This window comes from Nannospalax galili, unplaced genomic scaffold, assembly GCF_000622305.1.
Source record: "Nannospalax galili isolate Female #2095 unplaced genomic scaffold, S.galili_v1.0 scaffold829, whole genome shotgun sequence".
NCBI classification, from domain to species: domain Eukaryota; kingdom Metazoa; phylum Chordata; class Mammalia; order Rodentia; family Spalacidae; genus Nannospalax; species Nannospalax galili.
The window spans coordinates 4,461,999-4,478,517 of NW_008360329.1; the positions used below are offsets into that span (position 1 = coordinate 4,461,999).

At 42.0% G+C, this 16,519-nt stretch overlaps 1 protein-coding gene across 2 annotated transcripts; it reads left to right on the forward strand.

Annotated features, from left to right (window-relative positions):
• Window positions 1-390: 390 nt before the first annotated feature.
• On the forward strand, window positions 391-4,463 carry Fabp5 (fatty acid binding protein 5). Of its 2 annotated transcripts, XM_008826070.2 has the most exons (4): window positions 419-568; window positions 3,046-3,218; window positions 3,560-3,661; window positions 4,189-4,463. In XM_008826070.2, the coding sequence occupies exons 1-4, from the start codon at window positions 490-492 to the stop codon at window positions 4,240-4,242; spliced, it is 408 nt and encodes a 135-aa protein (XP_008824292.1). In that variant the 5' UTR covers window positions 419-489; the 3' UTR covers window positions 4,243-4,463. The 2 variants fall into 2 exon arrangements, with proteins under 2 accessions (XP_008824293.1, XP_008824292.1); XM_008826071.3 differs by lacking the exon at window positions 3,046-3,218 and having other exon boundaries at window positions 391-568; window positions 4,189-4,229.
• The last annotated feature ends 12,056 nt before the right edge of the window (window positions 4,464-16,519 follow it).

Genomic DNA, 16,519 nt, shown 5'->3' on the forward strand with positions numbered 1-16,519 from the left:
TCAGGCTACGGCTAATTGGTTCCTCCGGATATTTTTCTAACCAAAAATCCCCGGCGGCTGGGCGGTCCAATCTTGGGGTGCAGGCCATGGGGTCCCGACCGTTCCCGGTGTGGTTTGTTTCCTGGGCGTGCGGACGCGCATGATCATGCCAGGGCTGGCGTTCTGGGAGGAGTGGGGCGCGCCGGGCGAGTCGCAGCTTGCAGGAGGAGTTGGGGATGCTCTGCATCCCCGGCAGGCGCACCGCGTGAGCACCTCTAGAACCCCGGCCCTGGTCCCCCGGGGCGGGGGCTGGGAGGGACCGGACTAGGCGGGGTGCGGGGCGGGCCCGGGCGAGGCGCGGGGCGGGGTCCGGGCGAGGCGCGCCTCCCATTGGCCGCCCAGCACCGCCCCACATCACCGCCTTATAAGCCGCGGTGGCGCCCGGGAGTTGCACTGCGTCCTCACCGCCGTCTGCCTGCCTGTGCTCCCGCGCCCGCCTGCCAGCCCGCCATGGCCAGCATCAAGGATCTCGAGGGGAGGTGGCGCCTGACGGAAAGCCAAGGTTTTGAGGAGTACATGAAGGAGCTAGGTGAGGATCTGGCCCATCACACGGCCTGGGTGGTCGTTAGTCCCTGGGTCCATCCACGTGCTGGGATCTGGCTCGGAGACCTGCTAGCTCCCTTCCACCACGCGGCCGGTCGGATGGACAGCGGGGCTCGCGTACTCTCCGCCGCGCGGCTCCGGAGATAGTGCTCCTTCCTGGTGGTCCACCCGACTCCTTTTCTGCCCCTCGCCCTTTAGGCAGCCCGGTGTTGCTTCCCGTCCGTGCGCCCCCAGCCGCACTTCTGTTGACTCCCTCCAGACAGACCTCCTTAAGGTTCTCTTTTTCTTGCCCCTATTCATCTTTCACTCTGCACCTCGTGCCACCACTCTGTCCCTCCACCCGCCGCCATCGTGGCAGCCCTTGCTCCCCTTTCCCACCCTGCGGCATCTTTTGTTCATCGATGGCGCGGGTCCCCTCCCGCTTCCCGGTAGGGACACCGTGTGGCAGGGCGTGGTTTCTGCAGAAGCCCCTTAGAGGCAGTGAATGAGGATGCAGCTCAACTTCCGATTTCTAGGCTGCATCTCTTCTCCCAGCATCACCCAGGCTCTCTCCTCACCTCCTGGCAGGGTATGGCGCTGGTCGCGCCGACCTGCTTATCCCGGGGCTCCGAAGTGGGCAGCTGTTGGTTTGTGGGCGGAGCGCGGAACAGACCCGTGGTGCCTGGGAGTAGCTCTGTCACGTCTTCTGAGTCTGAAGGGAGACCATGGGCTTGGTTCAAAAACCATAATGAGAAACTGCTGGCCTGTGACAGCAGACTGCTACAAGATGGGTGTGGCCCTGCAGCAGGCACTCCATGCTTATTAAAGCCTGCCTAGAGAGAATGACCAAGGTTCAAGTTTCCCTTCACTGGAAATAGTGCTTCATTTTCTGTTGTTGCTCTTTCCTAATCTTGTGATAGGGGATTGCATGCTAGTAGGCACATAAGGCAAACAGCAAACAAAAACGGACCTTTGTTACAGACTGCTACCAAGTGGGACGGAGTTACCAGAACAAGGATTCTCCCTGGAAGGGGACTGCTGGGACTAGGAGGCATCTTCAGAGGCTGCTGTCCTGAGTACTGGCATCCCTTCTCTGGGCACTACATCCAGCCGTACCTCTTTTATTCACTATCCAGCACACTACAGGGTTAAGCCTGGTTCCTGATGAATCATTGGTGTATTTATGACATTGTCAGTAGAAAGAGAAGGATTTTCTTTTTCTTTTCCTCCTTTTCTCATTGTAAGACTTAATCACAGTGAATCTGGAAATCACCATTTACTGGACTCACTGGAGACATACAGGGTTTGAGAGATGCATATGGGGTTTGTGAATGTGCACAGATGTGACAGAGGCCCAGCCAGAGTTCTGCTTGAAAGCAAATGTGTGTTTTAGGGTCTGGGTGACTGGTTCTCAGGATTCTGGAGTCAGAGAGGTTATCTGGCCCTAAGCATTAGGAAACAGACAAGGTGGTGGTGATGTGGGGAGTACCAGAAGACCCCAAGGGGATACACCTGATAAGAATCAGTCTGCTTGGGTCTCCTCTTCTATGAAAAGGTTCCTGATGAATGTTGTCATTGAGGAGAATACAGAGATTCCAAACTGATGTATAATGTGGAATTTCAGAGCTGTGTAACAATAGTAATTAACAGATTACACAAAGTCAAAATCAACCAAATATTCAAATAGTACAGTGTTTTCAGTTAGCACAATGAGGTTGCTAATAAAGAGTAAGAATCTTGCCTTGGAAAGATGGAAAATAATGGTTATACAATTTTGAAATGTTTTCTGTTTTCCAGAGTTTTTTCCCCCCAATTATTAACACCATAGATATGTTACTCTCCTAAAACATTGCCATTGGAAACTCAGGGTTGATTTCTATTTTGTGTAGTCTGTTGAGTATTTATCAGGCACTTGCTGGCCTGGGGAAAATACAGTGGTTTGCAGAATCCAGTGTATAGACTGAGGTTGTGTCTAAGTTTGCAAGATAGTCTTTTATTCTCACCTTGTACTAACTGTTTAAAAAAACAATTTTTTTTTTTCCAATTTGTTTTGGCGACAAGGTCTCCGTGTAGCTTAAGCTGACCTCGAACTCTTGATCCTCCCTTCTCTGCCTCCTGAATGCTAGAATTACAGGTGTGTCCTACCTGTGCCTTTGACAACTGCTTTAGTAAATAAAGTTAGAGAGTAAAGTATTGCCTGACTTTCTGAGGGCCAGCATTTCAGAGGCCAAGAGCTAAGATTTGGGGCCATGTTGTCAGCCCTGTTACTTCCTAACTGTAACACTCAGCTGAATGAGCTTTACCTTGCTCTCCTCTGTCCAGTGGAGACAGCATCTCCATCTGGCTCAGGATGTTTGTGAGTTTACATGAGATATGTGATATTAGCGAGTAAGTGAAAATACACCAAGTGTAATGATTATGACTGAATCGTTGCTTGTATTATGTAAAGTGTCACTGGTCTTTGTGTTATTTCACATTCTGCAGGTGTGGGCCTGGCTCTGCGGAAAATGGGTGCAATGGCCAAACCAGACTGTATTATTACTTGTGATGGCAATAATATCACCGTCAAAACTGAGAGCACATTGAAAACAACACAGTTTTGCTGTACCCTGGGAGAAAATTTTGAGGAAACTACAGCTGATGGCAGAAAAACTCAGGTCAGTTATAACAAATGGTGAAATGATAGAAGCTTCTAGAATGATAGATTGTATTGATAACAGCTGATGGCAGAAAAACTCAAATGATGAAATGACAGAAGCTTCTAGAATGATAGATTGTATTGATAACATTTTTACTTATTGTCAAGTACTTAGTATAAAAGTTATTTTATGAAGTTGAATTTTGATGAATTAGTAAAAGTCCCAGGATTATAAAATGAATCTATGCATTTCTAGATTTAAAATGCACACTTGTTCTGTGAATAAAATCAGCATGGTGGTTGTGAGTCATGGAAACTCTTGTACGTGGGAAGATTAAGCAGTAGCCTTTATTTTTGCAGACGGTCTGCACCTTCACAGATGGTGCCTTGGTCCAGCATCAACAGTGGGATGGGAAGGAAAGCACAATAACACGAAAACTGAAAGACGGGAAATTAGTGGTGGTAAGTGCTGCACTGCTTATATGACACTGGGTTTCTGTCTTGCAATCAGAGTTCTCATAACTGTTTTTTGTCATTTGGTTTGAGCAGGAGAAATAAGTTTGGGAAGATCTGCAAAATAATAAATTAAATATGAGTGAACTCCTTTCTAAGGCAGCCCTTGGTGAGGATAGAGAAGTACTATGATTCTCAGAGGATGGAGCTGGAATGGATTTCTTCTAGCTGCTCTAGAAGAGCCTGAGATCTTGGCAAGCTCCCAAGAAGCCCTCTTGTGCACATTTTCCTTTAAAGTAAGGAGTAGTATTTGCCAAGATCAAATGAATAATTTAGGTATTCTATTCAGTGCTTCAGTTTTTAGCATAGCAGATGCATATAGGTCCTAGCTTTTCTCAAATCCAGAAATCCTAAATATATTTTCTGCATCTTTGAAGAAGATTTTGTAGGATTCTGACCCTTACATGTTATTACCACTTGTGCTCTGGAATGTGTAATTAGTCTAACTTTGTATCTTTTTTTTTTTTTTTCCCTAGGATTGTGTCATGAACGATGTCACCTGTACTCGGGTCTATGAAAAAGTAGAATAAAAATTTCATCATCCCCCCGGACAAGAGTTAGGTTCAAGAATGAATAAGCTCAGTTCAATGAGCAAGCTGCAATTGCTCCATAGTGTCTCTTTTCTTTGGTTTTGTTTTTAATTACTGTGTTCAATTATCTTTATCACAGACATTTTACATTCAGCCTTTTTCAAAGTGTTGATTTAACTACCATCATCCCCTTGGTTAGTAAATAAACATGTTTGTGTTAATCTGTGGTGTGTGTGTTGTTTAAATTGGCTGGAAATTGGCCATATATTATAAATAAGTAGGAACTGAATAATCTCTGAGGTAGTCTTGAGGGTGCCACACTGCATCTATATCCTTGCGGCTTATAGATGAGGCCAATTTCTTTTGTCCACTCAAGAATTTGTGACTATTCTCAAAGGTAGATACATAAACTTTATAATGTAAAGTAAGACCCAAAAGCATACTTCTAGATGGTATAACAATTATTCAGGAATCCTGCAACAGAAAATTAATTTAGTATACAATTTTTTTGAGGTCCTACCAAGTGCTAAGAACTATACTAGAGGTTGAGAGAATCAGAACACTGGACAAGCATAAGGACCGTCCCAGCTTTAGAAGAATAGATGTGCTCATTATTAAGTTACAAAATTACCATAGGTCTCAGATACGTCTATGTTCTTTCTACACATAAGTACATAATGTACTATATAAAGAATTACTAGAATTCTGATGAAGTTCTGTTGCATTTCTCATTCTCAAATACAAACACCCACAATTCACATTTGAGAAATAAGTTCTAAGTGCTTATCTTTATACAGTCCCCAGAGCAGCAGAGGGGCCAACACTGTTATCTGCATTCTGCAGATAAGAGAACAAGTATTTGACTAGTTAACTAGTCAAGGACTAGTTCAAGGACACAGGAAGTAGAAATTTGCTTTGCCTCATCCACTTAATGTATTTAGTCATTCCACAGCACAATCTTTCTCCCAACATTCCTGAGTCTAGAGTTCTTAAGTGAACTGAGACTTCTGTTATCACCTGTGTGTTGGTATAATGCTGGTGAGAATCTTCTCTTGGAAATCACTCAAAGGTACTTATATCTGATATCCCAGTGCATAAGAGTCTGGATTATGAGTTTCAGGCTAGTCTGGGCTATAACAAGATCTTGTCTCAAAAAAAAAAAAAAAAAAAAAAAAAAAAAAAAAAAAAAAAAAAAAAAAAAAAAAAAACTTACCTAAAGCCAGTACGCAGTGAAAGAGTGATATCTCAGGGACAGCTTAGCCTCATGCTGTCAATGTGCACCTATAAGCGGTGGGTGCCTATGGAGCTCTAGGAAAGTGGCCAGTCTGAGCTGAGTGGTATATACGGATTTCAAAAACCTGGAGCAGAATATCTCAATTTTTTGTGGTGGGATGGTGGTGTGGAGTTTATGAGACAGGATCTCCCTATGGAACTTGCCATTCTGCCTCATGCTGAGTGCTGGGGTTACAGTGTACCACCATGCCTACCTCATATAGTATTTTTGAATTGAACAGTGCTTTGCATTCCCTTTCTGTGTGAATGAACCATCTTTTTTGGGTCTCTATGTCCTCATCCCCCATTTTCTGCTTTTGAAAATGGTGGACATTTGACATTCTCCCTGACCTAAGCACTTGAAGTGTTCTTATAATTTGCAGAAGCAGTTTAGCTTAGGCGTGTAACTTATTTTCTGTTATAGATGAGGAATTTGAGGTGCAGAGCCTAGTGCATGTTGCCAAGCCTCACAAATGAGTGCAAGTCAGAGTGCATAGGAACAAGTTCATCTCACCACACAGTCCCCATGTTTTAGTGCTCATACTGCTGTTTATAGCTGTAGAGTATATCCTGAGGCCCGTGTTTCTTGATGGCAGAGCTGTTGGCATTTGGGGTGAGTGTGCATCACAGGACTCTTAGTAACTCATCTACTAATGTCCCATGGCACCTACCATTCTGTCCCAAGCACCCCATACATCTCCGGATGCCCTCTAAGGTTCCATATACTTAGTTAAAGGTCACAGGGAGACCACTCATATCCCAACTTTACACTGCTCACTGCCAGTTCACCTCAGCTCTGCCCCTTCATCTCTTGCCAGAGGCCTCATCAGTGGCTTGCTTTCTTTTAAAGGATGGTATGTTCCACTGTGCTAGGCTTTGTTCTGTAATACATGAGATCCTCTGGGAGAGGCACCTCTACCCCTAGGCCATCAGATCGCATTTCTTTCCTAGATTCAATGCTTTGTTGACAATAACTATAAATGTCTCTGTGTGTGTCTCATTTCAATCTAACCTTCCTAAAATACAGTGTGCTGATATAAGTGCTTGGGCTTTGGAGACAAACAGTCGTGGAATCCATCCCTTGGTTTTTACTCCTAATTGTGTGACTTGAAGCAAATGACTTAACGTCTCTGAATCCTAGTTACATTCTGTGTCAAAGGATGAAATACTGCCTGACTCAGGGAGTCAAATGACAATAATATATGGAAAGTGATTAGCACAACACTCAGAATATGGTAAAGGCTTAAGGTCCCACCTGCACTAACCAATAGAACTTTGTGTGATGGTGATGGTGGAAATGCTCTCTGATACCTGCTCTGCCCACCACTGCAGCCACTAGCTGCATGAGGGTGATGCCGTGCACTGAAATGTGGTGACTGTAACAGAACAGAAATTCCAATCTTATTTAATTTTAACTAATTGAAATGCAAATTTAGATAACCCACATGTAATTTGTTGGCAATGGCTGATCTGGACAGCACAGAATGCTAGTATGTTTTCCAAAGTCAAATTTCTCATGTTTATTCCAAACCCACTTCTCTTGCCATACTCTCCATTCTAATCCATACGAAGGGCTAGTCCAGTCCCCAGGGGAATGCCTTGTTTTGTCTTTTTACAAAAGTCTCCTATCTAATAGCCACCCTCAAACTGTTCAAGTTTTACCCACATAAAAAGCCAGGCATGGCTGTACATGCCTGTAATCCCAGCACTGGGGAGTGGAGATAGGTAAATCCGTGAAAGCTTCCTGGCCAGCCTGCCTAGCTGAAACAGCCAGCTTCCAGGTCAGTGACAGAAACTGTCTTCAGGCAATAAGATGGAGAGAGATAGAAGGAGATACCTGCTGTCCTGCTTTGGCCTCTGCATGGGTACACATGGTTGCATGCACCTATCACTTATGTAAATCATCACACACACACACACACACACACACACACACACGCACACACACACACACATTGAAAAAGGTTGGGGAAATTGCTCAATGCATTAGAGTGCTCAGTGAGTATGAGTGTTTGCTCTGAAAGTGTGAGGACCTGACTTCATGTCCCCAGCATCTACGTAAACAGGTGGGCATGGTCTCACATGCCTGTTACCCCAGCACTGAGGGTGTGTGTAGAGACAGCAGAATCAGTGGGGCTAGCTCCAGATTCTGTGAGAGACCCTGTCTCAAGGGAATTAGGCAGAGAATGAGAGAGAGGGATACCAATGTCTTCTCTGAGACTCCGTATGGACATCTGCACACATATTGTGTGTACACCACACACACACACACACACACACACAAGAAAAGAATAAAAACAATGTAGGTGCCCCCCCCCCCCGCAGAGAGCACTGCAGAGTACTGCAGAGTGTTGTTTCTCCTGGGATCACATGGCTGAACTGTTGTCCGGCCTAGCATTATGGGAACAGGGAGAAAGTCAAATTCTAAATATCTACTGGTCACATGCTTTTCATGCTATTATTAAGTCAAAAGGTCATGATAAGGCCATGGCACCTAAGTGCCACTTCTCTATTGAAAATGCTCCACCACCTTCTCATTTCACTCAAAAGGGAAGCTGAAGTCTTTGTAGCATCCTATCTGATCTGTTGTATCTTCCATGTCCTAAAGCCCTTCTCCTGAATTCACCTCTACTACTCTCCTCTCAAACCCCACTCCAACCACTCCAGCCGCTGTGGATACAAGCATGTCTCTAACTCAGGGCCTTTGCACCTCTTGTTGTCTCTGCCTGGAACAGCCTTCTCCTAGGAATCTATAGCCCAAACTTTCTCACTTCCTTCTGGTCCCTTCTCAATTGTCATCCTGGCAGTGGGTCATTCCCAGCCCACACTGCATATACTTACTACCAGCCCTCACACTTACGTTCAGTTCCCCTGACTGCTCTATTATTCCCTACAGCCTTTCCCCTATCACCAACCCTGAGTCACTATATATTTGCTGAGTTAGCTTTTAAATTATTTTTGCTATTATCTTCCCCCCACCCACACTATGGGAAAGTAGAGTCTACAAAGAAGGAACTGTTTTCATAGCATTCTCTTCCTCGAACTTATTGAAGGCAGAACATCGCATTGAAAAGGTACTCAACAAATTTTTGTTGAATAAACTAATTAATAGACACATGAATTCTCAGATATATGGTCTATTTAACAACTTTTAATCTTATTTATGGCCCTTTATGATGTTGCTTTAATCTATTTTTAAAATAATACTTTTTTACTTTCATGTAAGTTTAATCAAGACATTTACCTACAGCAGAAGCAGTATGCTTGGTGACTGTGGATAAAATTATTTGAAATAGTAAGTAGGGAATTCAGCCTTGCTCTTGAGCTGATGTGCTACATCTCTCTGCTATACCTGAAATGGTCTTTCCAGTTTGAGTCCATGTGAAAGATGAGTACTCTGCTAAGAGGCAAGTCTGCTAAGAGTTTGTCTGTTCAAATGAACCTGATCCAGGCTGCTTGTGGAACATAGTGTGCGTTAAAGATGTTTATTGCCTGAAAAACGGCATGACATGGCAAACCCTCTTTTCTGCAAAGAGAAATATATAGTGATGATTAACTTACATATCTTCTGGATTGCATCTTTTAAAAGATATTTTATCTATTATTTTTATTTTATGTATAAGAGCGTATTGCCTGCATATATGTAGGTACACTTGTGTTCTGCAATGCCCATGGAAGTCAGAAGAGAGCGTCAGATCCCCTGTCCCGAACTAGAGTTACAGACAGTTGTTAGCCACCATGTGGGTGCTGGGAATCGAACCTGGGTCCTCTACAAGAGCAGCCAATGCTCTTAGCTGCTTGCTGAATCAGTTCTCCAGTCCTGATTGTATTTTTTTTTTTTTTTTGAGACAGATTCTCATATATCCCAGGCTGTCCTTGAACTTCCTACATAACCAAGGGTGACCATGAACTTCTGAACCTCCTGCCTCCATTGCTCAAGTGCTGGAATTACAGGCGTGCACCAACAATATCCAGTTTTATGTGGTGCTTTGGATCAAACCCAGGGCTTTGTGCAGGCTAGACAAGCCTGTACCAACTGTGTGACATCTTCACCTCTTTTCTTTTCTTTCTTTTTTCATTGTTTTATTGTTAATGTTTTCAGTTAACATATAAAATGATGGGTTTCATCATGACATTTTCTTTTTTCTTTTTGTCTTTTTGAGACAGGGTCTCTCTGTAACCCCAGCTGGCCTGGAACTCATTATGTAGACCAGGTTGGCCTTGAATTGCCTCCTGAGTGCTGGGATTAAAAGTGTGCAGCACCATGCCCGGCCCCATTATGACATGTTCATGCATTCAGATCACACACTTTGTTCACATTCACCCCATTCCCCCGTCTTGTCCCCCGTCTTGATGGTCCCCTTCTGTCTCCCTGCTTTTGCTTTCATGACTATATCTAGGTATAGATTCTACCCAGGAGGGCAAACATAATACTTGTCTTTCTTTTTAACCTTCTGTTATGCTGTGCTGACCCTTCTCCCTTCCCTTTGGACCCTTTGCCCACCAGCACAGTCCATCTTTTACTTTCATGTCGCATATACACATAACTACTATTTTTTTTTAATGATTACTGTCTTTCTTAGTCGTTTTGATTAACTCATATGATGCCTCCAATTCCACCTTTTTTTTTTCTACAAATTGGATTATGTCCTGGAACACTGCTAGCTCTCATTTGAAAGTGCATCTTAATGCCCAAGGATGTGTAGTTACAGGAATTAAGACCGTGAGATCCTTGCAGATGATCTGAAACATTGTTATATGTTATAGCCGTAGTGGTTAAATTTCATTTACTGCTAACATGCGGTCTTGGGTCTTAATGTCATCAACTGTTCTCTCAAGACTCTGGTGTTTGCAACTACACTGTGACTTAAAAAAGTTGAAAAACATCTCTTAAACACTGAAGTTTTAAAGTTGCTGAGTCAATTTAGTTTATTACTCAATTCTTGCTGCTTTTAGATCATTGGATGTCTGTCTTTCTTTCTTTCTTTCTTTCTTTCTTTCTTTCTTTCTTTCTTTCTTTCTTTCTTTCTTTCTCTTTCTTTCTTTCTTTCTTTCTTTCTTTCTTTCTTTCTTTCTTTCTTTCTTTCTTTTCTTTCTTACTTTCTTTCTTTCTTAAGACAGTGTCTCCCTATAGTCCCAGTTAGCCTGGAACTTACTATGCAGACCAGGATGACCTTGATCTCAGAGATCCACCAGCCTCTGACTCCTGAGTGCTGGGATTAAATGCCTGCCCTACCATGCTCAGTTAAAAGCTCATTTTTAAGTTCAGGAGCATAATTACAGCTTTCTCCTGGATTTTATGGACTCCCTACTTTTTTTTTTTCTTTCAGCACTGTCCTCCAGAGTTAATTGAGGCTATTGTGTGCTGTGAGTATAGAAAACTGGTGGAGCTGATAAACTGGTTTGGAAAGCTGAGTGGTACATAGTTTGCAAGGTTGTGAAAGGTAGAGTACTATGACTCGCTGTTGGTCACACCACTGCCACACCAGGGCTGGAAAATAACTGGAGTCTTATGACATCTGGTCTGTCAGGCTCTGTCACCAGATCACATGAGCATTTACTTACAATCCAGTCCCTTTCTTCCTGCTAGTGTCCTACACTGCACACTTTGAACATTTCAGAAAAGAAGGTAACATTTTTAAAAAAGATCCTTTGTGTGTGTGTGTGTGTGTGTGTGTGTGTGTGTGTATGTGTGAAAGGCCACTAGTATAAAGGCATGCAGAGAACCAGACAGAGGAAGGCTGGGTTCTTTCTCCTGTAACTGACACCAGAGTGAGGAGGTGGAACACAGGGCCAAGTGAATAGCTTAGAGGAATGCATGCTGCTAGAAACAAGCAAACCAAACTGTGATACAGAGGAGCAGGGGAGATGCTACATGATGGGGTGGTACAGGAAGGCTGTCAGAGAAGGTCATGCTTGAGCCAGTCCTTAGTAATGAGCTGGGGTAAGTAAGTGAACGTCTGGGCCCAGTGTGTTGTAGGTGTAGGGAGAGAGCAACAACAGGAGCCCTGGACACACACAGAGAGTGTCAGGCTTATTGAAAGAACAATGCAGGCCATGTCTGAAGTCTAAGACTTGAGCAGTGGAAAGAGGGTATGGGGCTCTGTCACTGCTCAGTAGAGATACGGATGCATCTAAGGGTCAAAGGAAACCATGGAGGGTCTCAAGAAGACAGTGGCAGTTGTCTGTTCCTGAAAGCTACCTCAGTTTTACTTTCAGTGACAAGAATGAAAAACTGGTATTTGGAAAAACTCTTACAAGACCATTGAAAATGGTCTGGACAAAGCCGTTTTTAAAACCGCCTCAAAGCGTCAATAGGTTAATAAAACTGTGAGCTCTTGCTTGAACCAAGATCTGGGAATCGAGCACAGCAAACCCAACAGCCCAAGTTTGGTTTTTTACTGGACATTCACTTGTTGGGGAGGATGTGGTGGAGAGGCTGTGCAGTTCTTCCAGAAACATAGGAAACAATTGGGTAATGATGGCTGATGGGCAGACTCTATCCATCCTCTACACTTCTCAGAGTAAGATCTCCTAGTAGGGGAAAATTTATTAATGATAGTGCTCATCCGAGTGCTGCTTGCATTAGCAGAGAATGAGAAAACCCAACTTTCTAGAAAGAGGGACTTGGTTACATAATCAGGGTACATCTACATAATAAAATGCCAGTAGACATTTAAAAAATACAGACTAATAGTTGGTTTGAAAAAAACATCTATAATCATTGTAAAGTGAAAAATTATGGCTATAAAATATCTTATGCATTGTTATCCTGTGTGTGCAATAATACATCTGTACGTGGAGGATATAGAGTAATGTTAATTTGGTTATCTCTTGGGAGTTTCTCACTTATTACCTATTTATAATAAAAAAACTGCAAAAAATTGTAATACAAATAGCTCTATTGGTGTTTTAATGATAAATTTATACTAGCAAATACTGCAGGAAGGTAAAAAGAATGAAATAAACAACCCTGGAAATGTCACATTAGTAGAAAATTTATCCTTATATTTTACTGTGATGTAAAATGCCATTTTTAGTCATTTATATGATCATACATTTCTTTGAATTACTTGTTTTCTTTTAAGCCCCAATAAATAGCTGTAGATTCATGTGTCCTTACTTAATAATATTTAATTTTATACCAGTCCTTTGAGTCTTTAGTTTCTTCCTTAAAGGTGTTTGGTGTATGAAAGGCCTGGATTTATTTGGGCACAAAGCCCAGACTTTCCTCTTCACTGTCATCTGCTGCATGGCCCTTCCAGGTCGTGGGGGAACTGGTGGTATACCCTGTGTGTGTAGGCTGCTGAGGCCCTGCAGAGCACACGATTTAATTTTTGTTTTGTTCCTTTTTAGTTTATTGAGTTTTTGAACTAGACCAGCACTGAAAGAAATACAAGGGAGAAAAATCCCAGAGACAGGTTTCGAAGTTTCAAACCAGTAGCAGTGAGGATGGCATTCACACTGAAGTTTGGGAAAGTTAAGTAAGAACAAAGACTTCTTTCAGGACCTAGAGCTGGTTTGACAAAGATTTCAACAAGTCACACAGCCAAATACAGAAATGAAACTTGCTGACTCAGTCTATTGCAATAACCACCAGACTCAACTTCCTCTGTTAGCTGTGCAGGGAGGAAATCTAGGGACTGAAAAATACTACCCTTTCAAGAACTGGCAGACTGTTGGAAAATAGCCAGTACTGGAGGTTGCCTTGTGTAATGTATCATTTATAAGATGTGCACCACCCCCATCAACCTTAGAGAGATCATCATGACAGAAATGAGGTCATCTCCAAACTTTCTGATGTGTGGAAATACTTCAGCACGGCAACAAAAGATTCTTTTGTTTGAAATGCTTTATCCTTGCTTTTAAAGAGCCTTGCTTATTTTCTTCCAGACTTCATATTAAAGAACAACCATAAGGAAATTGAAAAGAATTGTTGCTAACCCAGTAAGTGTGGTAAATCAGCATACCTCTGCACCCAGAGGCAAAACTGGTCAGTACATACAATCACACATCTTTGTGTGTATTCCCAGCATTTTTCTTTTTTTAAAAAATGTTTTATTTATTATTTTTATTTTTGTGTACAAGTGTATTGCCTGCATGTATGAGTGCACCAATGTCATGCAATGCCGCGGAGGTCAGAAGTGAGCTTTGGATTCCCCTGGAACTGGAGTTAAGGACTGTTTGTAGCCGCCATGTGGGTGTTGGGAATCAAACCTGGGTCCTCTGCAAGAGCAAGTGCTCTTAACTGCTGAGCCATCTCTCCAGCTTTCTTACTCAAATGCTTTCTCCTATTTTTGTTAGAATAACTAATTGTATAACACTGATTTCATTATGACATTTTCATATTTTTTTAAATCATACTTTGATCACATCCCTCTCCTGTTTCCCTTTTTAATCCCTTCATCTCCCAAATCATCCCCCTCACTGTCATGCTTCTATAAAGCTAGATTACACATATGAAAAACAGGTAATATTTATATTTATGAGTCTTATTTTACTTAACATGATGATCCCCAGTTCCAGCCATTTTGGGGAAAAAAGCATAATCTTATTCTTTTAAAATGAATGAATAATAATAATACTCCATTATGCACATACCAGATTTTTTTGTTTTGTTTTTAAAATTTTTTATAAGCAATTTATTGAGAATTTCATACATGCATGTAAGGTGTTTTGATCAAATCCACGCCCACTCCCTCCTCTCCAACTCCTCCCATATCCCCCATCACTTTTTTTCTGATAACTTCATGTACTCTTTCTTCTTTAATTTTTTTTATTGGGCTTTTGGCTACTCTAACATTCCCCCCCTGAAGAGGCAACCCCCAAATCTCTCAAGGATTGAGATAAAAGCTCCCAAATATTTTCGACATTTTTGGCCTTTGGAACAGAGTAGGTTGTTAAGAGGCCCAAGGATATTGTGAGTTTTAGCAAAAAAACTGACTACTTTTCTTTGGGGTCTTTTTACCCTAACTGCCTAGTGAATTCCTACCTTCTATTCTTAACATGCCATCCTCTGAAGAGGTTACCCAAATTGCCAATAGCAAATCGGGACACAGACTGCTCTGGCTTCTTCCATGCTGAACAGGGATGCAGGGTGAGGCAGCTGGAGTACCCCTTCAGTGGGTCTATCTAAAAGACTCCCAAATGAATAACTCTTATCTCAAGGAGGAAAAGAAAGTCTTTGAATTGTGAATAAGAGATGTGAAGGAGAAGTAAGGGCAAGAGTAATTAGCATTACAAGTTCTAGACAGGGAACTAGAAACAAGTCAGAACAGGGCAATTTTCAAATGTTCATATGAGAATCCATTGGAATTTCTTGACAAGGGCTTCCAAAAGCATCCCTCTATTGTGTTCCTCCTCATTTTTCTTTTGTCTTCCAAGGCTGGACTCTAGAGTAATGGATTCAGGATATGCTTTCAGGACTCTAGAGTAATGGATTCAGGATATGCTTTCAGGTATTTCGATAGCCATTAGCATGGTTAGAATCAGTGTCAGTTCCCTCTCCAAGGCTTCTAGATAGGGGGAGAAAACAAATGTATCCATCATTTTAGAACAATAGTTGGTTGTCTCCCTTAGCTACAGGTGGGCACTGCAGTATTGGACACCAAGATTTGAAGACTTACATCTGAGCAGTACTTTGTGGTTAGGAACAAAATCGTCAATGAGAAATAATTGTCTAACTTTTTATATAGACTTAAGCCTGTTTGGGCAGTGTAATCCCTTGAATTCTTAAAAAAATATACTGATGACTTTACTCTTTGGTTATACTTTCCTTTTGGGTGTTTAAGACCATACAATTGGCTCAAATAAATCAATTTATTTTTACACTTAAAGTCATTTGAGGATCTGTTCCTCAGGGGTCACATTCGCTTGGGAAGAGCTCCTGCCTCCTTTCTTTTACCAGTTCTGTGAAGATAAGTCAAAGGACATGCTCAACCATGGCTGGCTTCATTTGGAAGCATGAATAAGATGTTTCCTCTGAGTTGACCCTCCTCTTTGTAGACTGAACACTGGTTCAAGTCCATCTCTTGGGGTCTCCATGTCCTCCATGAACAAGAGGACAGGTGACTCACCACAGTTACAGGACATTTTGAGAGATGTACCATAGTCCCCTGGAACTTAGTCGACCTTGGAGGGCAAGGGGCAAAAACTGTCCTTTACGTACCTCTGACCATATTAGTATAGGCCTCAAAGTATGGCTGTTAAACATCCAATAAGGTTAGTTCCACCAGTCTGGTACTTTTAATTATCATGTGCTATGTAGTAGATAAGGCTTGGGTAAAGTTTCCTCTGGCAATTTTAGAGTTTTGGATCTTACATTAAGGTCTTTGATATTTACTCAGAGCAAGAGATATGGATCTAATTTCATTCTTCTATGTGTGGATATCCAGATTTCCGAGGACCATTTGTTAAAAAGACTGTCTTTTCTCCAACATATGTTTTTGTCACCACTGTAGAGTGTTAGATTGCTATACCTTTGTGGACTTACATCTATGGACTTTATCTGCATGTCTGCTTTTTGTGCCCATGCAATGCAATTTTTGTTACTATGGCTTTGTAATATAATTTGAGATCAGGTATTGTGATACCTCCAGCATTATTTTTTCTGTTTAAGATTGCTTTGGCTATTCAGAGTTCCTGGATTATTTTCTCTAGCTCTGTGAAGAAAGTCATTGGAATTTTGATGAAGACTGCACTGAATCTGAGCAGAACCTTTGACTTATCTTCACATAGATAAGGGCAATATGGCCCTTTTCACAGTATTGATTTTGCTGACCCATGAATATACGGAGGTCTTTCTGTCTTCTAGTGTCTTCTTCAATTTCTTTCTTTGATATTTTATAGTTTTGACTGTAGAAATCTTTCACCTTCTTGCCTAGGTATTTTCTTGAGGTTTGCATTAGTTACGTTTTTGTTTTTGTGACCGAAAAACTTGGCACAATAATTTAAAAGGAAGAAGGCTTTATTTTACTTCTGGTTTCAGAAGGTTCAGTTCATGGTT